The 18,053-nt window shown below is 45.0% G+C and overlaps 1 protein-coding gene across 3 annotated transcripts in view; it reads left to right on the top strand.

Annotated features, from left to right (window-relative positions):
* DIS3L2 (DIS3 like 3'-5' exoribonuclease 2) overlaps window positions 1-18,053 on the top strand; it is a 285,607-nt gene that overhangs the window by 129,664 nt on the left and 137,890 nt on the right. For all 3 annotated transcript variants that reach the window (XM_066602644.1, XM_066602662.1, XM_066602653.1), the window contains one exon: window positions 8,436-8,536. In XM_066602644.1, the coding sequence (XP_066458741.1) occupies window positions 8,436-8,536 (101 nt within the window). The remainder of the gene's footprint in view (window positions 1-8,435; window positions 8,537-18,053) is intronic.

The raw sequence follows: 18,053 nt of genomic DNA, 5'->3' as shown, positions 1-18,053 counted from the left end.
AGCGATCATCTTTGCATAGTCTACTTAAGAGCTATGCAGGCGAGCTGGGCACCGCCGCTATCACTCAGTGAAGAATACAGCTGTTTTGCATAAGCAAACAGCTGTATTGATGTCCGCGATTACAACTTGTGTCTTGCTGTGATCTACCAGTGGGACGCAAGCTGAAAGAATCTGATCAGCGCTGCCGACTGTGATAACAGCCTGCACTGCTGATAAGAGTTCATTGCTCAATTCAAGAAAACTAGAATTGAGCGAGGAACGACTCGTGTTCAAAAACTGCACGATGTCCATGCATTTAAACCCAATGATTCTCGCTCAAAAGATGGCTTTGAGCGGATTTTGAGCGAGAATCGTTGGATCTAAATGGGCCTTTAGATACTAGTTTTAATTGGACTATAATTAGTCACTTCTAGTGATGAGCGAGTATACTCGCTAAGGCACTTTACTCGAGCGAGTAGTGCCTTAGCCGAGTATCTCCCCGCTCGCCTCTAAAGATTCGGGGAACGGCGGGGGAGAGCGGGGAGGAACGGAGGGGAGATCTTTCTCTCCCTCTCCCCTCCCCGCCACAACTCACCTGTCACCCGCGGCAGCCCCCGAATCTTTACTCGAGCGAGTAGTGCCTTAGCCAAGTATCTCCCCGCTCGTCTCTAAAGTGCCTTAGCGAGTATACTCGCTCATCTCTAGTCACTTCTTACCATTTCAGAATTCAAAGCTCCTTGGCTTGCTTGTGATTTGCCTAGTTATCCTCAGCTTGTAAGATTTCCATACGTAGCTTATATGTGCTGAAGCCTTCTTGGGTTTCCAATATTTGACAAATCAGATATCCCTTTATTGTAAGCATCCTGTGTGAGCTAGGGTAGATTACATAATTTCCTCAACATTTCTGTGGTGAAGCCGTTTTGGAGTCATTCTCTCCAGCCTGTCTGTTGCTTCTGTGTCTGTAATAAAATTAATTTTCATAGATCTGGAACAGCTCCAACAAAAATGGATGTATGCACGATGCAGGAACTGAACAGTTTATAATTAAACAATGAAGTGGCACGTTGCCCAAGGTGTGGTCCTAGGAAATGTGGAGGTGCCAGCAGGGCACAGGATCGGCCAAGTGAGGGTGGCCTCACAAGAGACAGACATAATTAGTTGTCAGCTGTAAGATAACAGCCCCGAGCACAGTTTCTACCAGGACAAACGTGTTTGGCTGTGGTTGGCAAACGTGTGTCTCCTCATAGGGTTGGGCTTGTAACTGTTAGACAAATGTATAAAGTAGAAACACTATCAGTGTTTAAGCATGTATTGCGATTGGGAATAGAACGTTATCATTACCGCTTCCTGCGGTGGAAGTCAATCACTTCATTTAAAAAAAAAATAAAATAAAATAAAATAAAAAAAAAAAAATATATATATATATTTATATTGAGAATCATTAACCATATATGTGCTGTAGTTATTTAACTGAAAAAACAAAGTATTCTGTAAAAAGCCTGATTTATTTTCAATGCACTGCAGAAGCATGGAGCAAAAAAAGTTTGTCTGAAATGTATTGATCATGTTCATTTGTGATTAGCTAATATTGATGTGACTTGGCCAAACCACCTTTACTAATATTTTTATATGAATAAACCATATCCGCTCTGTATTAATCATTAGCCTGACCTTTTGTAAGACTGATGCAACTGTTTTCAAGTTTTCTGTTCCTACCTCTTATTTGTGTAATGGAAGGATGGCCTTACGTGGAATGGAGGATCAGTACTGGGAGCGTTCCGGTCACAGAAGTTGGACTTAATAGAACTTTCTATGTTTGCAAATAACACCAAAGCTTTATAGTGTAAAGGTAATTTTACACGGGGCAACAATCGGCCGAATAAATACAAAAGTGCGCAAATGTAGACAATGGTCATTCAGTGTGAACACGGCCGCCAGCAGGGTGACTAACAATAGTTGTTTAATTTCAGCTCGCCTAAAAAGAAAAAAAAGTCGCCAATCAAAAATTGTTTGCTATAAAGTTGCAGTTCATATTTGAATAACTTGCAAACAAATTTGCATGGAGATGACTCTTACTAATGATATGCCAGCAAACCCACTAATGAACAACAAGTGCTCTGTGTAAAAGTAAACAGACTGTCCTTTATACTCCTCAGTGACATTTTTTTTTTTGTCTTTTTTTTTTTTAAGCTACTCCCTTAAAGGGGTTGTCTTGCGGCAGCAAGTGGGGTTATACACTTCTGTATGGCCATATTAATGCACTTTGTAATGTACATCGTGCATTAAATATGAGCCATACAGAAGTTATTCACTTTCCTGCTCCGTTGCTAGCGTCCCCGTCGCCATGGATCCGTCTAATTCTGATGTCTCCTGGTGTTTTTAGACGCGCTTGCGCAGTCCGTGCTTCTGGCTGGTGAATGGGGCCACTCGTGCCGGAGAGCTGGTCACCGCGTCGTCATCGTAGCTCCGCCCCGTCACGTGTGCCGATTCCAGCCAATCAGGAGGCTGGAATCGGCAATGGAACGCACAGAGCCCATGGTGCACCATGGGAGAAGACCCGTGGTGCACCATGGGAGAAAACCGCAGTGCATCCCTGGGAAAGGACCGGCGGCCATCTTAGGGAGAAGATTTTTATAACTCCTTATTTCGTCGGATTGGTGAGTAGCAAGCGGTTTAAAAACCGCTTTAATTTGCTATTTTATGCCAGGGGGGTGACAGGGTGAATGGGGTAATGTAAAATTTTGATGCTTGCCGCGAGACAACCCCTGGTCCTGGGCTTGCATCCCGTCCGAATGCAGAAATACGGCGCAGGATTGAAGCCTCTGCTGCTGCAATCTAACAGAAGCAGGTCAGGTTGTCATCTATTAGTCACAGCTAAATATCCATAGGAGAAAAGAGAACTGGTTTTTAACTGTTTTTACCTTCTGCTTTCTCGGGTAAATGGCACTCAATGAGTGCAATGTACTAAGAAGTGAAAGTGTTTCTTCCACTACGCAAGCCGGCGATCACATGACAGTCAGGATCTCGCTGGCACAGGAGAGCTGCAGTGTCCTAGCAGACCCTGATCAGCTCTGACAGTGACTATTGTCACTTCATGTGGATATTTTTACCTGTAACTGGGGCTCCTATGAATGCTACAGTGGAAAGTGTGTAGTAATAATAATTTTAAAAAATGACCATGTGAATGACCCCTAGAGGACGATGGAAAAAAATTAGTTAGAGGATTAAGTAAAAAAAAAAACAAACATAAGTGTATACATAAAAAAGAAAATGAGCCGAAGCCAACCAAAACAGTCGCCGTATGCGCCCTGTATTCCAAAAGCATACATATTCTATATCAAACTGTCCGAAACAAAATGAGGAACCCGTTCCCATACTTTATCTTAGTGTTTATATACTAATTTTAAAACAAAAACTATAAATGTTAAATATATATTTTTAAATTTTTACCCTCAATAAAACAAAAAAACAGGGAAAAAAAGGTCAGTGAAAAACATATTTAAAAAAGCAGCAAAAATAATTTTGGTAGCTGAAGAAAAAAATAGAGCAGTAAAACCACCACATGGGTAAAATCCCTAAAAAAAAATAAAAAAAGGGTCTGGTCCTTAAGGTGCAAACAGCCTGGTCCTTAAGGGGTTAATAGTTGCTCAGTATAAAGGTACCCTTTAATCCAAGATGTTCTTTACAGGGTAAACTTGCTGTATAAGCATCATCTGCTATTTTGCTGTTCAATGTTGTCGTGTAGTTACAAAGTTTGGGATAATGTTGCATGCAATCTCTACCTCCAATAGTTCAACTATGTTGACTCCAGTGGAGAAATATTTAATGAAAATACACAAAATGATGGCACTCAAGACAAGTCTGCTGAATCAAACACAGCAAAATAAAGGGGCAGACTAATAGTGGAAACGTAGACCAAACCGTTTTGAAATGATCCAGATTTATCACGGTGGCTCTGCTCCATGAGGAATCTGTTGAATCTTTAGACTATTTAGTCCAACTTTGTGCTACCCTTTAGTTGGTTTAGTTTATGCCAAAAACTGCTCGTAACTTTAATGAACAATGTATCATACAGGCCACATCCCCTTTCCCCAAAGCCACTACTGCCGTAAAATATCTGTAAATGTCTGAAAACACATAATGTAGTGCAAACTAAGTTATACCAGAAAATTGGCATAACTCCAATAGTCAATCTGTCGCAATATCTTCTATAAGAAAGAACATGATGTATGGCTAAGGTCTAGTTTTTGTAATACAGTTTATAATGCTGGAAATATGGCCATTCAGTTTAGCAGTTTTTATCCTGCAATCGTTTTTTTTTTCTCCTTCCTGTGGCTCAACATGAGGTAGAAACCAATTTTCCTCACTTTAGGGGGAAAAAATTCCTTCCTACTTCATAATCTGATTGATGCTGCATAAAGTACAAAGCAGGCTAATCAAATGAAAAAGGTTAACCAGGTTTAGAAGTGCATGTGTGTTCTTGGGTCACAGTGTTTCTCAAACTCCAGTTCTCAGGGACCCCAACAGGTCATGTTTTCAGGATTTCCTCAGTGTTGCTCAGGTGATAATTGTCGGTGCCTCAGACATTGCCACAGGTGTTCTTACTGTAGGAGATCTTGAAAACATGACCTGTTGGTGGTCCCTGAGGACTGGAGTTTGGGAAACACTGGGATAGACCATCACTACTAGATTGGGGTTCCAACTTCTAGCACTCCTGCTGATCTGCTGTTTGAAGAACATGTAGCGATATTCCCTTACATAAAATACTCAATGAGAACCATTTTTTCCCTTTATGGCATGTGGAGCATGGACCTGTAAAATACAAATAGTCTTGTATTATTTTGTATTGCTCAAAATTAGGCAGTTTTAGATTTTTAAATAAATATTTGGTTTTATTTATATTCTCAACGTGACAGAAGCACCTCGGCTGTAGAGAGAAAAGTCTCTCTTAGCGGAGTTGATTATGACCCTACACTTTCCAGTGCAATTATATTTTGTACCTACCTATTTATTTTTTTTACATTTATTTATTAACTCATTAAATTGCTAATTTATGTATTACTAGCTGATATACCCAGCTTTTCCCGAGTTAATTTGATACAGGTGTTTACGTGGTGTTTGCACGGAAAATGTTATGAAGTCAAGGTTATTTTAGAGTAACTGAGGAATAAAATATGTATACACGTAGAGGAGCATTAGATTCTCCTCAGGCTGCAAAATATGCTACCCCTCCCACACTCCTCATTTGGGACCTAAAGAATGCTCGCGCCAAATTTCACGCTTGTACAACACAGAAGTCACATTACATAGGGGTGCACTTACTTTTGCAATTAGCATTGAAGAAATCGAATTGTGACCCCCTTTTATTTAGGACCTAAAGAATAGTCATGCCAAATTTCATGTTTGTATGACACCAGGAAGTTAGAGAATTAGATAAGGTACATCATATAGGGGTGCCAATACTTTTGCACTTACCATTGAATAATCAAGTTGTGACCGCTTAACTTTTCCTAGTTAAGACCAAAATAATGGTCATGCCAAATTTCATGTTTGTACGACACCGGAAAGGTATATTACATAGGGGTGTCAATACTTTTGAACTTAGCATTGAATTTTTGAGTTGTGACCCCCTTACTTTTTCCTATTTAGGACCTAAAGAACAACCATCCCAAATTTCATGTTTGTACGATATCGGGGAGTTAGAGAATTAGATTTGGTACATTACCCAGGGGTGCTAATAATTTTGCACTTAGCAGTGAATAATCGAGCTGTGACCCCTTTACTTTTCCTCTTTAGGACCTAAAGACCTGGAAGCTAGAGAATTAGTAGTGAGTCAGTGAGTGAGATATAGAGATTACAAATCAAGATTAGATCATTAAATTACTTAAAGGGGTTGTTCCGCGCCTAAAGAGAGAAAAATGTTTTTGCCCAGTCCCTCAGTACCTGTAAAGGAATACTGCTGGCAGGTGTTATTAAAAAAAACAAAAAATTCCCTTACCTGAATCCCTGTTCAGCAACTTTAAAAAATCTCATTTCCAAGATGGCTGCCGCTGGTCTTCTCCCATAGTGCACCGTGGATGTTCTGCTGTCTACGTGCCACTGCCGATTCCAGCCACCTCATTGGCTGATCGGCACCGTGTGACGGGGGCAGAGCTACGCGATGACTCTGAGAAGGGGGAGGAGCCAGGACGCAGCTCGTGAGCCCGGAACCTCCAGAAGAGGATTCCTCTCTGCGCAAGTGCGACTGTTGCGGCGACCAGAGGAGAAGTTTGGTCGTCGCCATGGAGACGGGGACGCCAGCCCCAGAAGGGGGTAAGTATATAACTTCTGTATGGCCAATGTTTAATGCACGATGTATATTACAAAGTGCATTAACATGGCCATACAGAAGTGCATAACTGCACTTGCTTCTGTGGGACAACCCCTTTAACTAAACTGGGGTCAGAAACGCCAGCTTTTCTCCTTAGGTGACTGACATCCTAGGCTTCTCACTAGTAAAGCCACACTCCTACTTTACCCTGATGAAGGGCAAATACCGTGAAACATCTGTCTGGGAATTAAAAGCAAAGTCTGACTCCATGCACAGTCATTGTTACAAGGCTTGTATAAAGAGTCTGACTTTGGCTTGAAGGAATGCTGCCTTCCAATAGGTGGCACTGTGGAGGTATTATTCCATCTCCCTTATTAACAAAACTGCTAACGTGTTGAAGGAATAGATGGAGTTTTCTGCTTGGTGAATTTTATTTTTGTGATAGGCAGAAGCTTATTCTCTTCATACCACTGCAATAAATGTGCATGTTTTTTGGGTAGTCAATAATGTTTTTTTGAGTGTATAACTTAACCTCATAGACTTGTCATGGGTGCCTAAAGTGGTCTGTACTTGATCAATTCTCCAATATCTTTTCTTTTTTTTTTCAATATTTTTATATTGATTTTTTTTTTTTCTCTAGCTTCAACAAGTGTGGACATAGTCTGTGACTAACATACATTTTTCATCTTCTCTAAAGTTAATATGTGCATATACACAGAAATATTAGATCACTTAAGCTTTGGTAGACCTAACCTACGGATTTTAAGAGGTTTCTTTCCAGTACTCGGAAAATGATGGTGTTTAGAATTACTTAAGCACTGCTTGTGTGAGAGCTAAGGTTAAGTGTGTAATGTTGTTTTTATCTATTAAAAAGATTATGCAGGAGAGGCTGTTTTTCCCAAATTGTGCTGTAACCTGATAGAGATGAGTTAAGACGATTCTATGAATACAAAGGTGGTTTATACCATCTGGCAGATAAGTCAGAATGTTACTAAGTGTCTGGCTCTTTAGTGGAACATGTGAATTCATTTGATGAGCTTTGTTTGAATGAGGTGTAGTCGTATTTGGAAGCTTTCTTTGGCTACATGAATTAGATAGTAAGGACACGGCCCCTGCTTTACTCCAGTGCCTCAGTCATTGAACATGCTTGCAGTATGCCATAGCAAAAATACCGGTTGATTCTCTCGCTAGGAAACCCAAACATTCTGCAATAGCTTTGTAATTGTTGTATAGTTCCTTATTAAAATTGACATGGATGAACATTATGGAGCAGATTTAGGAAAACCTTCGAAAATAAACTTTCTTTGTTGCCTGTAGCAACCAATTGCAGAACAGTTTTCATTTTTCAGGAGCATTGAAAAAGAAACTGTGATTCTTTGCTATAGACCACAAATAACTTTTTGTGTTGGACCGCTTCATAAATCTCTCCCATGTCTATCGAACGTTGTGCTCATGACATGGAGACATGACTGCGAAACAAGTGATTGACTCAGTTCGGCAGCTTTACTATGGAAATTTCTACTGTACAAAATGCACTAGGAAACAGTCAGACCTGCTTTGTGCCACCGTTACCATATGTTTTTGACCCTTTCGGACTCCCCACCCGTCGCACTGTTGGACAAAAGATTGTTCCTTAGCATTTGGGCCACGCTTCTTTATACGATCGGTTTAACCCCCAACGCGCTCTGTTTTAAGTGGGCCCTAAAACCACATTTCTTTAGGTAGACCTACAATATTCCCTAATCCCTCGGTTTACCCCTCTTCTCCATTTTCCCTCAGAACTTGGCCCCCTTCTTACCACTGTATCCCATACACCCTAATGAACTTCCTATCTATTTTATACACCCCTGCTGGCTGCTGACGTGCTCATGCAGCTTTACGTATAGTACCCTATTTATTAACGAGATGGAATGACCTTGTACAGAACAAGCACTTGTAGGGTTTGCGGAAACAGAGTTCACGCCAGTAGTACAAGCAGAGTCCTCTCTCCCACTGTTCAAGTTGGTTATTGGTTTAATTCTGCATGTAATATCTGCTTTTGTCCATGTTCCCTCTGATTTGTAAAGTGCTGTGGAATATGTTGGCGCGGTATTAAGATGAGAATAGATACTATTGTACTTGTGCTTTTTTCTTTCCCATAATACAGAAACTAAAGACAAGCCAGGGAGCAGTGAAGTAAAGAAAGTACCTTCTAATGCAACTCGCCAGAACCAAATGACAGATGATGGGCTTCAGAAGACTGCAAAGGTAGGACTCAAGGCTGTTTGTGACTATGGCAGTTTTATTCCCCCTTCCACTTTTGCATCTTTTGACAATCCAGCAGATGCAATGGGGAACTTTTCACTGCATCAGCAAATTCAAGGAATTTACCATTTTTATATTCTCTCCATCAAGAGCTGCAATGTCAATGTTTTGAACCAGCTTGTCTCTAGTTAGAAACACAAAGGTATAAAACCATCACTGATTTAAATTGAGATTAGTTTGTTGAACAAAAATTGTTTTGCCTGAAGACTTCCCACTGATCCAAAAATTGTACATGGTTTAGGCCGCCTGCACACGGGCGGATTCGTATTGTAGATCCCAGAGTGGGCGTCCGCCTCCGGATTCCACAGCAAATACAGCCAATAGCATTTCCGCTTGTGGAGAAGAAATTGCAGCATGCTGTGATTCTGTACGGACACTGCGCAGGTATCTTCCACTGAAGTCAATGGAAGCCGTTCGATCTGCGGCCTTTCCACAACAATTCAGAAAGGTCGCAATTCTGCATCATTGTTAAGTGGTAACGCGGAAAAAGCAGTGATTTGAAAAAATAAAATAAATTTAACTGTACTGCGTATTTCCAGCAGTGAGCCGTGCGGACCATCCACAGTACAGCAAAAAGACTTCCACGCAGATGCCGACCAGGCACATGCGGAATCCAACATTACTCGACATTTAGGTTTTATGTACAGAATTGACAGTGACATTTGTTGGCTCTGAAAACAGCCGGCGCCTACATTATATGTCGCGGGATCCCCGTATACAAACCCCGAACCTCCAGGATGTTGTGTATCCTATAGCATTAAGGGCTTAATGAGAGCTTCAATGCATCTTAAACGGATTGCTCATGGATGATGGATGTTCAAGGGGTCTTAAGCCCCATTTACAGGCAATGATTATCGCTCAGAATTCGCTCAAACGATGGCTTTTGAGTGATAATCGTTGTGTAAATGCTTCTATCTGTCACTCCTAGGCTGAACAATGATTTTTAGGTGAGCAAAAAATCCATCGTTTAGCTGGAGAGAGATAGCAGGGAGTTCTGCATGGAGCAGCTGATTACATTGTATTCAGCTGACAGCCCAGTCAGCCCACCTGCTGTTCTGCGCAAGCAGCTCTTGGAGGCTCATTTACATGCAAATGAAGCTGATAAAGTGCCAATGGGCATCAGTGGCAATTAGTACTTTATGCAAAATGATCGCTGAAACTTTCAATTGTTTGAAAGATTGTCTTTGCGTGTAAATGAGCCTTTACTGTTCAGACTTCTTTAAGCAGCTGATTGGGTAATCCTTTTACCAGATATGCTATATTGAATTTTATTGGACAGAGGCTTTAATCTAGCCTTTAGACCCATTCATGCACAAGCTAACCATTTAGTATAATTTTCTTAGAAGTCATAGTGACTGAAAAATCAGAGGCACTAAAGAGTCCCAAAGGGAATATATCATAAACTAATACAGACTAACTACATTCCAATCTTTGTGACAAATAAGCGTCTTGCATATTACATCCTTTAGGAGCAACAGGCCTCTGTGTGTGTGCATGTGAACATAAATAGAATGGTTACATTTCTACTTTTTTCAAGCATAAATCGCATTGTCTTAAATGATTTGCATTATGTATCTTGTGTACTAGGCTAATAATTATGTTTTTCTAGAGGGATTTCGATTATAATTAAAGATGACTGCATTGGCACTTGTAGTAAGGTTTTGCTGCCTTCTATTAAATGTTTTGCTAACATCATCCTCTTTTTTTGTTTTGTTTAAAATGCTGCATTTTAGATGTTTTTAAAAGTCGGGCAGCATTGCTTGCTATTGTGTAATGTCTTGACTCGAGCTAGCTATGAGCAAAGCTTAGGGTAACCTAAAACGTGTGAGTGTGTTTGCAAGGTGAAGGGGTTTTTCTGCTTTGTATTATGTAATAAAATAATTTTATGTTCAAGAAGTATTCGGAGATCTGACAGAAATTGCCAGTAACAATATGTAATACAGCAATTACAGAGGGGTCACCTGTAGAGATGAGCGAGCACCAAAATGCTCGGGTGCTCGTTACTCGGGACGAAATTTTCGCGATGCTCGAGGGTTCGTTTCGAATAACGAACCCCATTGAAGTCAATGGGCGACCCGAGCATTTTTGTATATCGCCGATGCTCGCTAATGTTTTCATTTGTGAAAATCTGGGCAATTCAAGAAAGTGATGGGAACGACACAGCAACGGATAGGGCAGGCGAGGGGCTACATGGTGGGCTGCATCTCAAGTTCCCAGGTCCCACTATTAAGCCACAATAGCGGCAAGTGTGCCCCCCCCCCTCCCAACAACTTTTACTTCTGAAAAGCCCTCATTAGCAATGCATACCTTAGCTAAGCACCACACTACCTCCAACAAAGCACAATCACTGCCTGCATGACACTCTGCTGCCACTTCTCCTGGGTTACATGCTGCCCAACCCCCCCGCACGACCCAGTGTCCACAGCCCACACCAGTGTGTCCCTGCGCAGCCTTCAGCTGCCCTCATGCCACACCACCCTCATGTCTATTTATAAGTGCGTCTGCCATGAGGAGGAACCGCAGGCACACACTGCAGAGTGTTGGCACGGCTAGGCAGCGACCCTCTTTAAAAGGGGCAGGACGATAGCCCATAATGCTGTACAGAAGCAGTGAGAAATATAATCCTGTGCCACCGCCATCAGGAGCTGCACACGTGGGCATAGCAATGGGGAACCTATGTGCCACACACTATTCATTCTGTCAAGGTGTCTGCATGCCCCAGTCAGACCGCGGTTTTTTATAAATAGTCACAGGCAGGTACAACTCCGCAATGGGAATTCCGTGTGCACCCACAGCATGGGTGGCTCCCTGGAACCCACCGGCTGTACATAAATGTATCCTATTGCAGTGCCCTGGACAGCAGAGCTAACGTCAGATTAAATGCAGGTGGGCTTCGGCCCACACTGCATGCCCCAGTCAGACTGGGGTTTTTTATAAGTAGACACAGGCAGGTACAACTCCCTATTGTGAAGTCCGTGTGGACGAACAGCATGGGTGGCTCCCTGGAACCCACCGGCGGTACATAAATATATCCCATTGCAGTGCCCTGGACAGCAAAGCTAATGTCAGGTTTAATGCAGGTGGGCTTCGGCCCACACTGCATGCCCCAGTCAGACTGGGGTTCTTTAGAAGTGGACACATGCAGTTACAACTCCGTGTGGACCGACAGCATGGGTGGGTGCCAGGAAGCCACCGGCGGTACATAAATATATCCCATTGCAGTGCCCATCACAGCTGATGTAACTTCAGCTTTAATGCAGGTGGGCTAAAAATTAATTGGATTACACTGTAGGCAAGGGCCCAAAAAAATTGGTGTACCAACAGTACTAATGTACCTCAGAAAAATTGCCCATGCCCAACCAAGAGGGCAGGTGAAACCCATTAATCGCTTTGGTTAATGTGGCTTAATTTGTAACTAGGCCTGGAGACAGCCCAGTTAAAATAAAAATTGGTTGAGGTGCAAGTTTCAACGCTTTAATGAGCATTGAAACGTATAAAAATTGTTTACAAAAATTATATGACTGAGCCTTGTGGGCCTAAGAAAAATTGCACGTACAGCGTGATTACGTCAGGTTTCAGGAGGAGGAGGATGAATAGAATACACAGATTGATGAAGCTAAAAGGTCCCCGTTTTTGATGGTGATAGATAACGATGCTTCCGTCCGCGGGTGCAGCCTACGTATTGCTTAGGTATCGCTGCTGTCCGCTGGTGGTGAAGAGAAGTCTGGGAAATCCAGGCTTTGTTCATCTTGATGAGTGTAAGCCTGTCGGCACTGTCGGTTGACAGGCGGGTACGCTTATCCGTGATGATTCCCCCAGCCGCACTAAACACCCTCTCTGACAAGACGCTAGCCGCAGGACAAGCAAGCACCTCCAGGGCATACAGCCCGAGTTCAGGCCACATGTCCAGATTCGACACCCAGTAGTTGTAGGGGGCAGATGCGTCACCGAGGACGGTCGTGCGATCGACTACGTACTCCCTCACCATCCTTTTACAGTGCTCCTGCCGACTCCCCTTGACTGGGGAGCGGTGACACAGTCTTGCTAGGGAGCCATAAAGCTGGCAAAGGCCTTGGATAGTGTTCCCCTGTTGCACTGTACATGCTGCCTGATCTCCGCGCCTCCCCTGCTACCTGGCCCTCGGAACTGCGCCTTCTGCCACTAGCGCTGTCGGATGGGAATGTTACCATCAGTTTGTCCGCCAGGGTCCTGTGGTATAGCATCACTCTCGAACCCCTTTCCTCTTCGGGTATGAGAGTGGAAAGGTTCTCCTTATACCGTCGGTCGAGCAGTGTGTACACCCAGTAATCCGTAGTGGCCAGAATGCGTGTAACGTGAGGGTCACGAGAAAGGCATCCTAACATGAAGTCAGCCATGTGTGCCAGGGTACCTGTACGCAACACATGGCTGTCCTCACTAGGAAGATCACTTTCAGGATCCTCCTCCTCCTCCTCCTCTTCAGGCCATACACGCTGAAGGGATGACAGGCAAGCAGCATGGGTACCCTCAGCAGTGGGTCAAGCTGTCTCTTCCCCCTCCTCCTCATGCTCCTCCTCCTCCTCCTCCTCCTCCTCAACGCGCTGAGATATAGACATGAGGATGCTCTGACTATCCAGCGACATACTGTCTTCCCCCGCCTCCGTTTCCAAGCGCAAAGCGTCTGCCTTTATGCTTTGCAGGGAACTTCTCAAGAGGCATAGCAGAGGAATGGTGACGCTAATGATTGCAGCATCCCCGCTCACCATCTGGGTAGACTCCTCAAAGTTTCCAAGGACCTGGCAGATGGCTGCCAACCAGGCCCACTCTTCTGTAAAGAATTGAGGAGGCTGACTCCAACTACACCGCCCATGTTGGAGTTGGTATTCCACTATAGCTCTACGCTGCTCATAGAGCCTGGCCAACATGTGGAGCGTAGAGTTCCACCGTGTGGGCACGTCGCACAGCAGTCGGTGCACTGGCAGATTAAACCGATGTTGCAGGGTGGCAGCGTCCGTCTTGGACTTGCGGAAATGTGACCCGGCGCACCTTTCCGAGCAGGTCTGACAAGTGTGGGTAGCTTTTCAGAAAGCGCTGAACCACCAAATTAAAGACATGGGCCAGGCATTGCACGTGCGTGAGGCTGCCGAGCTGCAGAGCCGCCACCAGGTTACGGCCATTGTCACACACGACCATGCCCGGTTGGAGGCTCAGCGGTGAAAGCCAGCGGTCGGTCTGCTCTGTCAGACCCTGCAACAGTTCGTGGGCCGTGGGCCTCTTCTCTCCTAAGCTGAGTAGTTTCAGCACGGCCTGCTGACGCTTGCCCACCGCTGTGCTGCCACGCCGCGCGACACCGACTGCTGGCGACATGCTGCTGCTGCTGACACATCTTGATTGCGAGACAGAGGTTGCGTAGGAGGAGGAGGGTGGTTTAGTGGAGGAAGCATACACCGCCACAGGTACCAGCACCGAGCTGGGGCCCGCAATTCTGGGGGTGGGTAGGACGTGAGCGGTCCCAGGCTCTGACTCGGTCCCAGCCTCCACTAAATTCACCCAATGTGCCGTCAGGGAGATATAGTGGCCCTGCCCGCCTGTGCTTGTCCACGTGTCCGTTGTTAAGTGGACCTTGGCAGTAACCGTGTTGGTGAGGGCGCGTACAATGTTGCGGGAGACGTCATGCAGGGCTGGGACGGCACATCGGGAAAAGTAGTGGCGACTGGGAACTGAGTAGCGCGGGGCCGCCGCCGCCATCATACCTTTGAAAGCCTCCGTTTCCACAACCCTATACGGCAGCATCTCCAGGCTGATCAATTTGGCTATGTGCACGTTTAACGCTTGAGCGTGCGGATGCGTGGCGGCGTATTTGCGCTTGCGCTAAAACAGTTGCGCTAGCGACGTCTGGACGCTGCGCTGAGAGACATTGCTGGATGGGGCCGAGGACAGCGGAGGTGAGGGTGTGGGTGCAGGCCAGGAGACGGTAGTGCTTGTGTCCTGAGAGGGGGGTTAGATCTCAGTGGCAGATTGGGGCACAGGGGGAGAGGCAGTGGTGCAAACCGGAGGCGGTGAACGGCGTTCGTCCCACCCTGTGGGGTGCTTGGCCATCATATGCCTGCACATGCTGGTGGTGGTGGCTCCCCGGTTGATCTTGGCGCGACAAAGGTTGCACACCACTGTTCGTTGGTCGTCTGCACTCTCAGTGAAAAACTGCCAGACCTTTGAGCACCTTGGCCTCTGCAGGGTGGCATGGCGCGAGGGGGCGCTTTGGGAAACAGTTGGTGGATTATTCGGTCTGGCCCTGCCTCTACCCCTGGCCACCGCACTGCCTCTTCCAACCTGCCCTGCTGCTGCACTTGCCTCCCCCTCTGAAGACCTGTCCTCAGTAGGCTTAGCAAACCAGGTGGGGTCAGTCACCTCATTGTCCTGCTGCTCTTCCTCCGAATACTCTGTGCGCTCCTCCCTCGTACTTACTCCAATTACTACTACCTGAGTGATAGACAACTGTGTCTCATCGTCATCGTCCTCCTCACCCACTGAAAGCTCTTGAGACAGTTGCCGGAAGTCCCCAGCCTCATCCCCCGGACCCCGGGAACTTTCCAAAGGTTGGGCATCGGTCACGACAAACTCCCCCAGTGGGAGAGGATTCGGAACCATTGCTGCCCATTCTGGGCAGGGGCCCCAGAACAGATCCTGGGAGTCTGCCTGCTCCTCAGAATGTGTCATTGTAATGGAGTGAGGAGGCTGGGAGGAAGGAGGAGGAGCAGCCAGAGGATTCAGAGTTGCAGCAGTGGACGGCGCAGAACTGTGGGTGGTCGATAGATTGCTGGATGCACTTTCTGCCATCCACGACAGGACCTGCTCACACTGCTCATTTTCTAATAAAGGTCTACCGCGTGGACGCATTAATTGTGAGAAGAATGTGGGGACGCCAGAAACGTGCCTCTCTCCTAATCCCGCAGCAGTTGGCTGCGATACACCTGGATCAGGAGCTCGGCCTGTGCCCACACCCTGACTTGGGCCTCCGCGTCCTCGCCCGCGTCCACGTCCTCTAGGCCTACCCCTACCCCTCAGCATGGTGTATTACCAGTAGTGCAGAAACAGAACGCTGTAATTAAATGTGCCGCTTATTGGCCTGTGGTTGGAGGCTGACTTCCCTTACAGAACGCACAGCAGATCCAGGAAGCAATTTTGCGCCAGCCTGCTGTAACGCTTAGCTGCGTATGAATTAGGACAACTACCCCCAGCAGAGACGCAGTACACTCAGGACGGTCACAGGCAGCCCAAATTTATTTTTTTTGTCCCAAATTTTTTTGGAAAAGCCCACTGCCTATATAGACTGTATATGTCTTCTGTCCCTGCCTCACCACTACTGGCCCTGGACTATGTAAAATTACTGCAGGACGCAATGCTCTGCACGGCCGATATAAAAAAATAAAAATAAAAAATTGTGCAACACTGCAAAAAGCATCCTCAACACTACTGCACATGGTCAGATGTGGCCCTAAGAAGGACCGTTGGGGTTCTTGAAGCCTAAAATAACTCCTAACACTCTCCCTATAGCAACTCCAGCAAGACCGCACTTTCCCTGAACAATGTCAGAATGCATCTGTGGCGAGCCGCGGGAGGGGCCGATTTTTATACTCGGGTGACACCTGATCTCGCCAGCCATTCACTGCAGGGGGGTGGTATAGGGCTTGAACGTCGCAGGGGGAAGTTGTAATGCCTTCCCTGTCTTTCTATTGGCCAGAAAAGCGCGCTAACGTCTCAGAGATGAAAGTGAAAGTAACTCGAACATCGCGTGGTGATCGCCTCGAGTAACGAGCATCTCGAACACGCTAATACTCGAACGAGTATCAAGCTCAGACGAGTACGTTCGCTCATCTCTAGTCACCTGCTATACAACACAAAGTATACAGCATACCGAGTTTAAGAAAGTGGTAGTAACATACTTGTAAATATTAACAAGACAAAACAAAGTAACAAAATGAAAGTAGGAAAAATAAAAGCAAGACTAAAAGGAGAAAAGTTGTGCCACTGAAGGTGTCCAGGCTGATGACACTACTACCACCACCGTGTGAAATCTAGAATAGAAGAGTGCCTAGTCGTAAAAGCAAGTGAATTTCAGAAGTCTAATCATACAGCCAAAGGAAGTAAAAGTTGCAAGTAGCATTATTGTCTAAGGATCTTGGTTCTTCCATGTATCTTAGCGAGTTCACAGCCTCAAACCATAGCATACTTTAAAGGTGGAGTTTCCAAAGCGTAGGAATAACCTGTCTTGCAGCCATGATAAAATGTCTCAAAAGACCTTTCTTCATTTGGGAAATGGAGCCTGGGAGCATTCAGAGAAGAGCCATTTCTGGCGTAACATCTGTGGATATTCTACATAATGTTTTATGTAAGGCGGAGATGTTCTGCCACAGGGAAGTCAGCAGTGAACAATCCCACCAGATGTTATACATAGTACCCGGGGCAGCAGAGCACCTCCAACAGTGTAAGAGCTATCATTTTTGAGAATAACATGACATCCATATTAATGAAATGGGACAAAAACTACTGCAGATTTGAGAGATTCTTTTCTTGTTTAGGAATAACTGACATGAGCCGGCAGGGATTGAGGGGGTAAAGGACAGCGATGGGAGACTGTGTTAAATGCCCCGAAGTAAAGGGCCGGATATTAGGCCACCACATAGCAGCTTGTGAAATCTAGGTTTGACGCAATCTGTCCCCCAGCTCTTCCCTAGCTCTTCCCTATCTTCAACTCCTACAGAGCTGGAAGCCAATTCAATCGACAAAAAATCTTGATCCAAAATATGTACATCACTAGTAGAGATGTTGCCAGGGGTGTTAGCCTCCATACAGTTCCTGATGTCACTTGGAAGTAAAGTTGGGTCATGATGCTCTGAAATATTATACAGTTTGTAGTAATAGGAACAAAATTATTCCAAAGTGTCCAGAGGGGAGAATGTACAATCCCCCATAGTGGGAGAATTAATAGAGATAATATGGGATTGGAACAGACAAGGGTAAAGTGCTCTGGTCAACCACCTCCCACATTCATAATATCCAGCCTTTTAATTTGTCCCTGAGACAGAGGGGTTTTTGGTCAAGAATCGATTCCACTTGATATCTGAGGGAAGATATTTCAGCCCTTAATTTGTCAGAGGATTGTGCTTTTTAGAAGCTGCTACTCAGACCTAGTGCGCGAAGCTAGGCAGACCGCTTATCAGTTCTTTTTTTCAACCTTGCACTATTGAATATGAATATGCCTTGGACAATGCACTTTTAAGCTTCCCATTGTAGGGGAGCAGATGTGGGGTCTAATTGATGATTGGACAAGCTAATAGCTTGCTTAATATCCACAAGGCATACCAGATTTTTAATAAATTTATCATTCAAACGCCAGGTATGATATCTGGTCCCACTTTCTGAACCTCCCAGGAAAGATAGTTTGGAGTATAGTCGGACCATAAAGTATATTCCAGTTTCC

This window comes from Eleutherodactylus coqui, chromosome 1 (genome assembly GCF_035609145.1).
Source record: "Eleutherodactylus coqui strain aEleCoq1 chromosome 1, aEleCoq1.hap1, whole genome shotgun sequence".
Taxonomy (NCBI): domain Eukaryota; kingdom Metazoa; phylum Chordata; class Amphibia; order Anura; family Eleutherodactylidae; genus Eleutherodactylus; species Eleutherodactylus coqui.
This window is presented reverse-complemented; position numbering and strand designations above follow the sequence as displayed.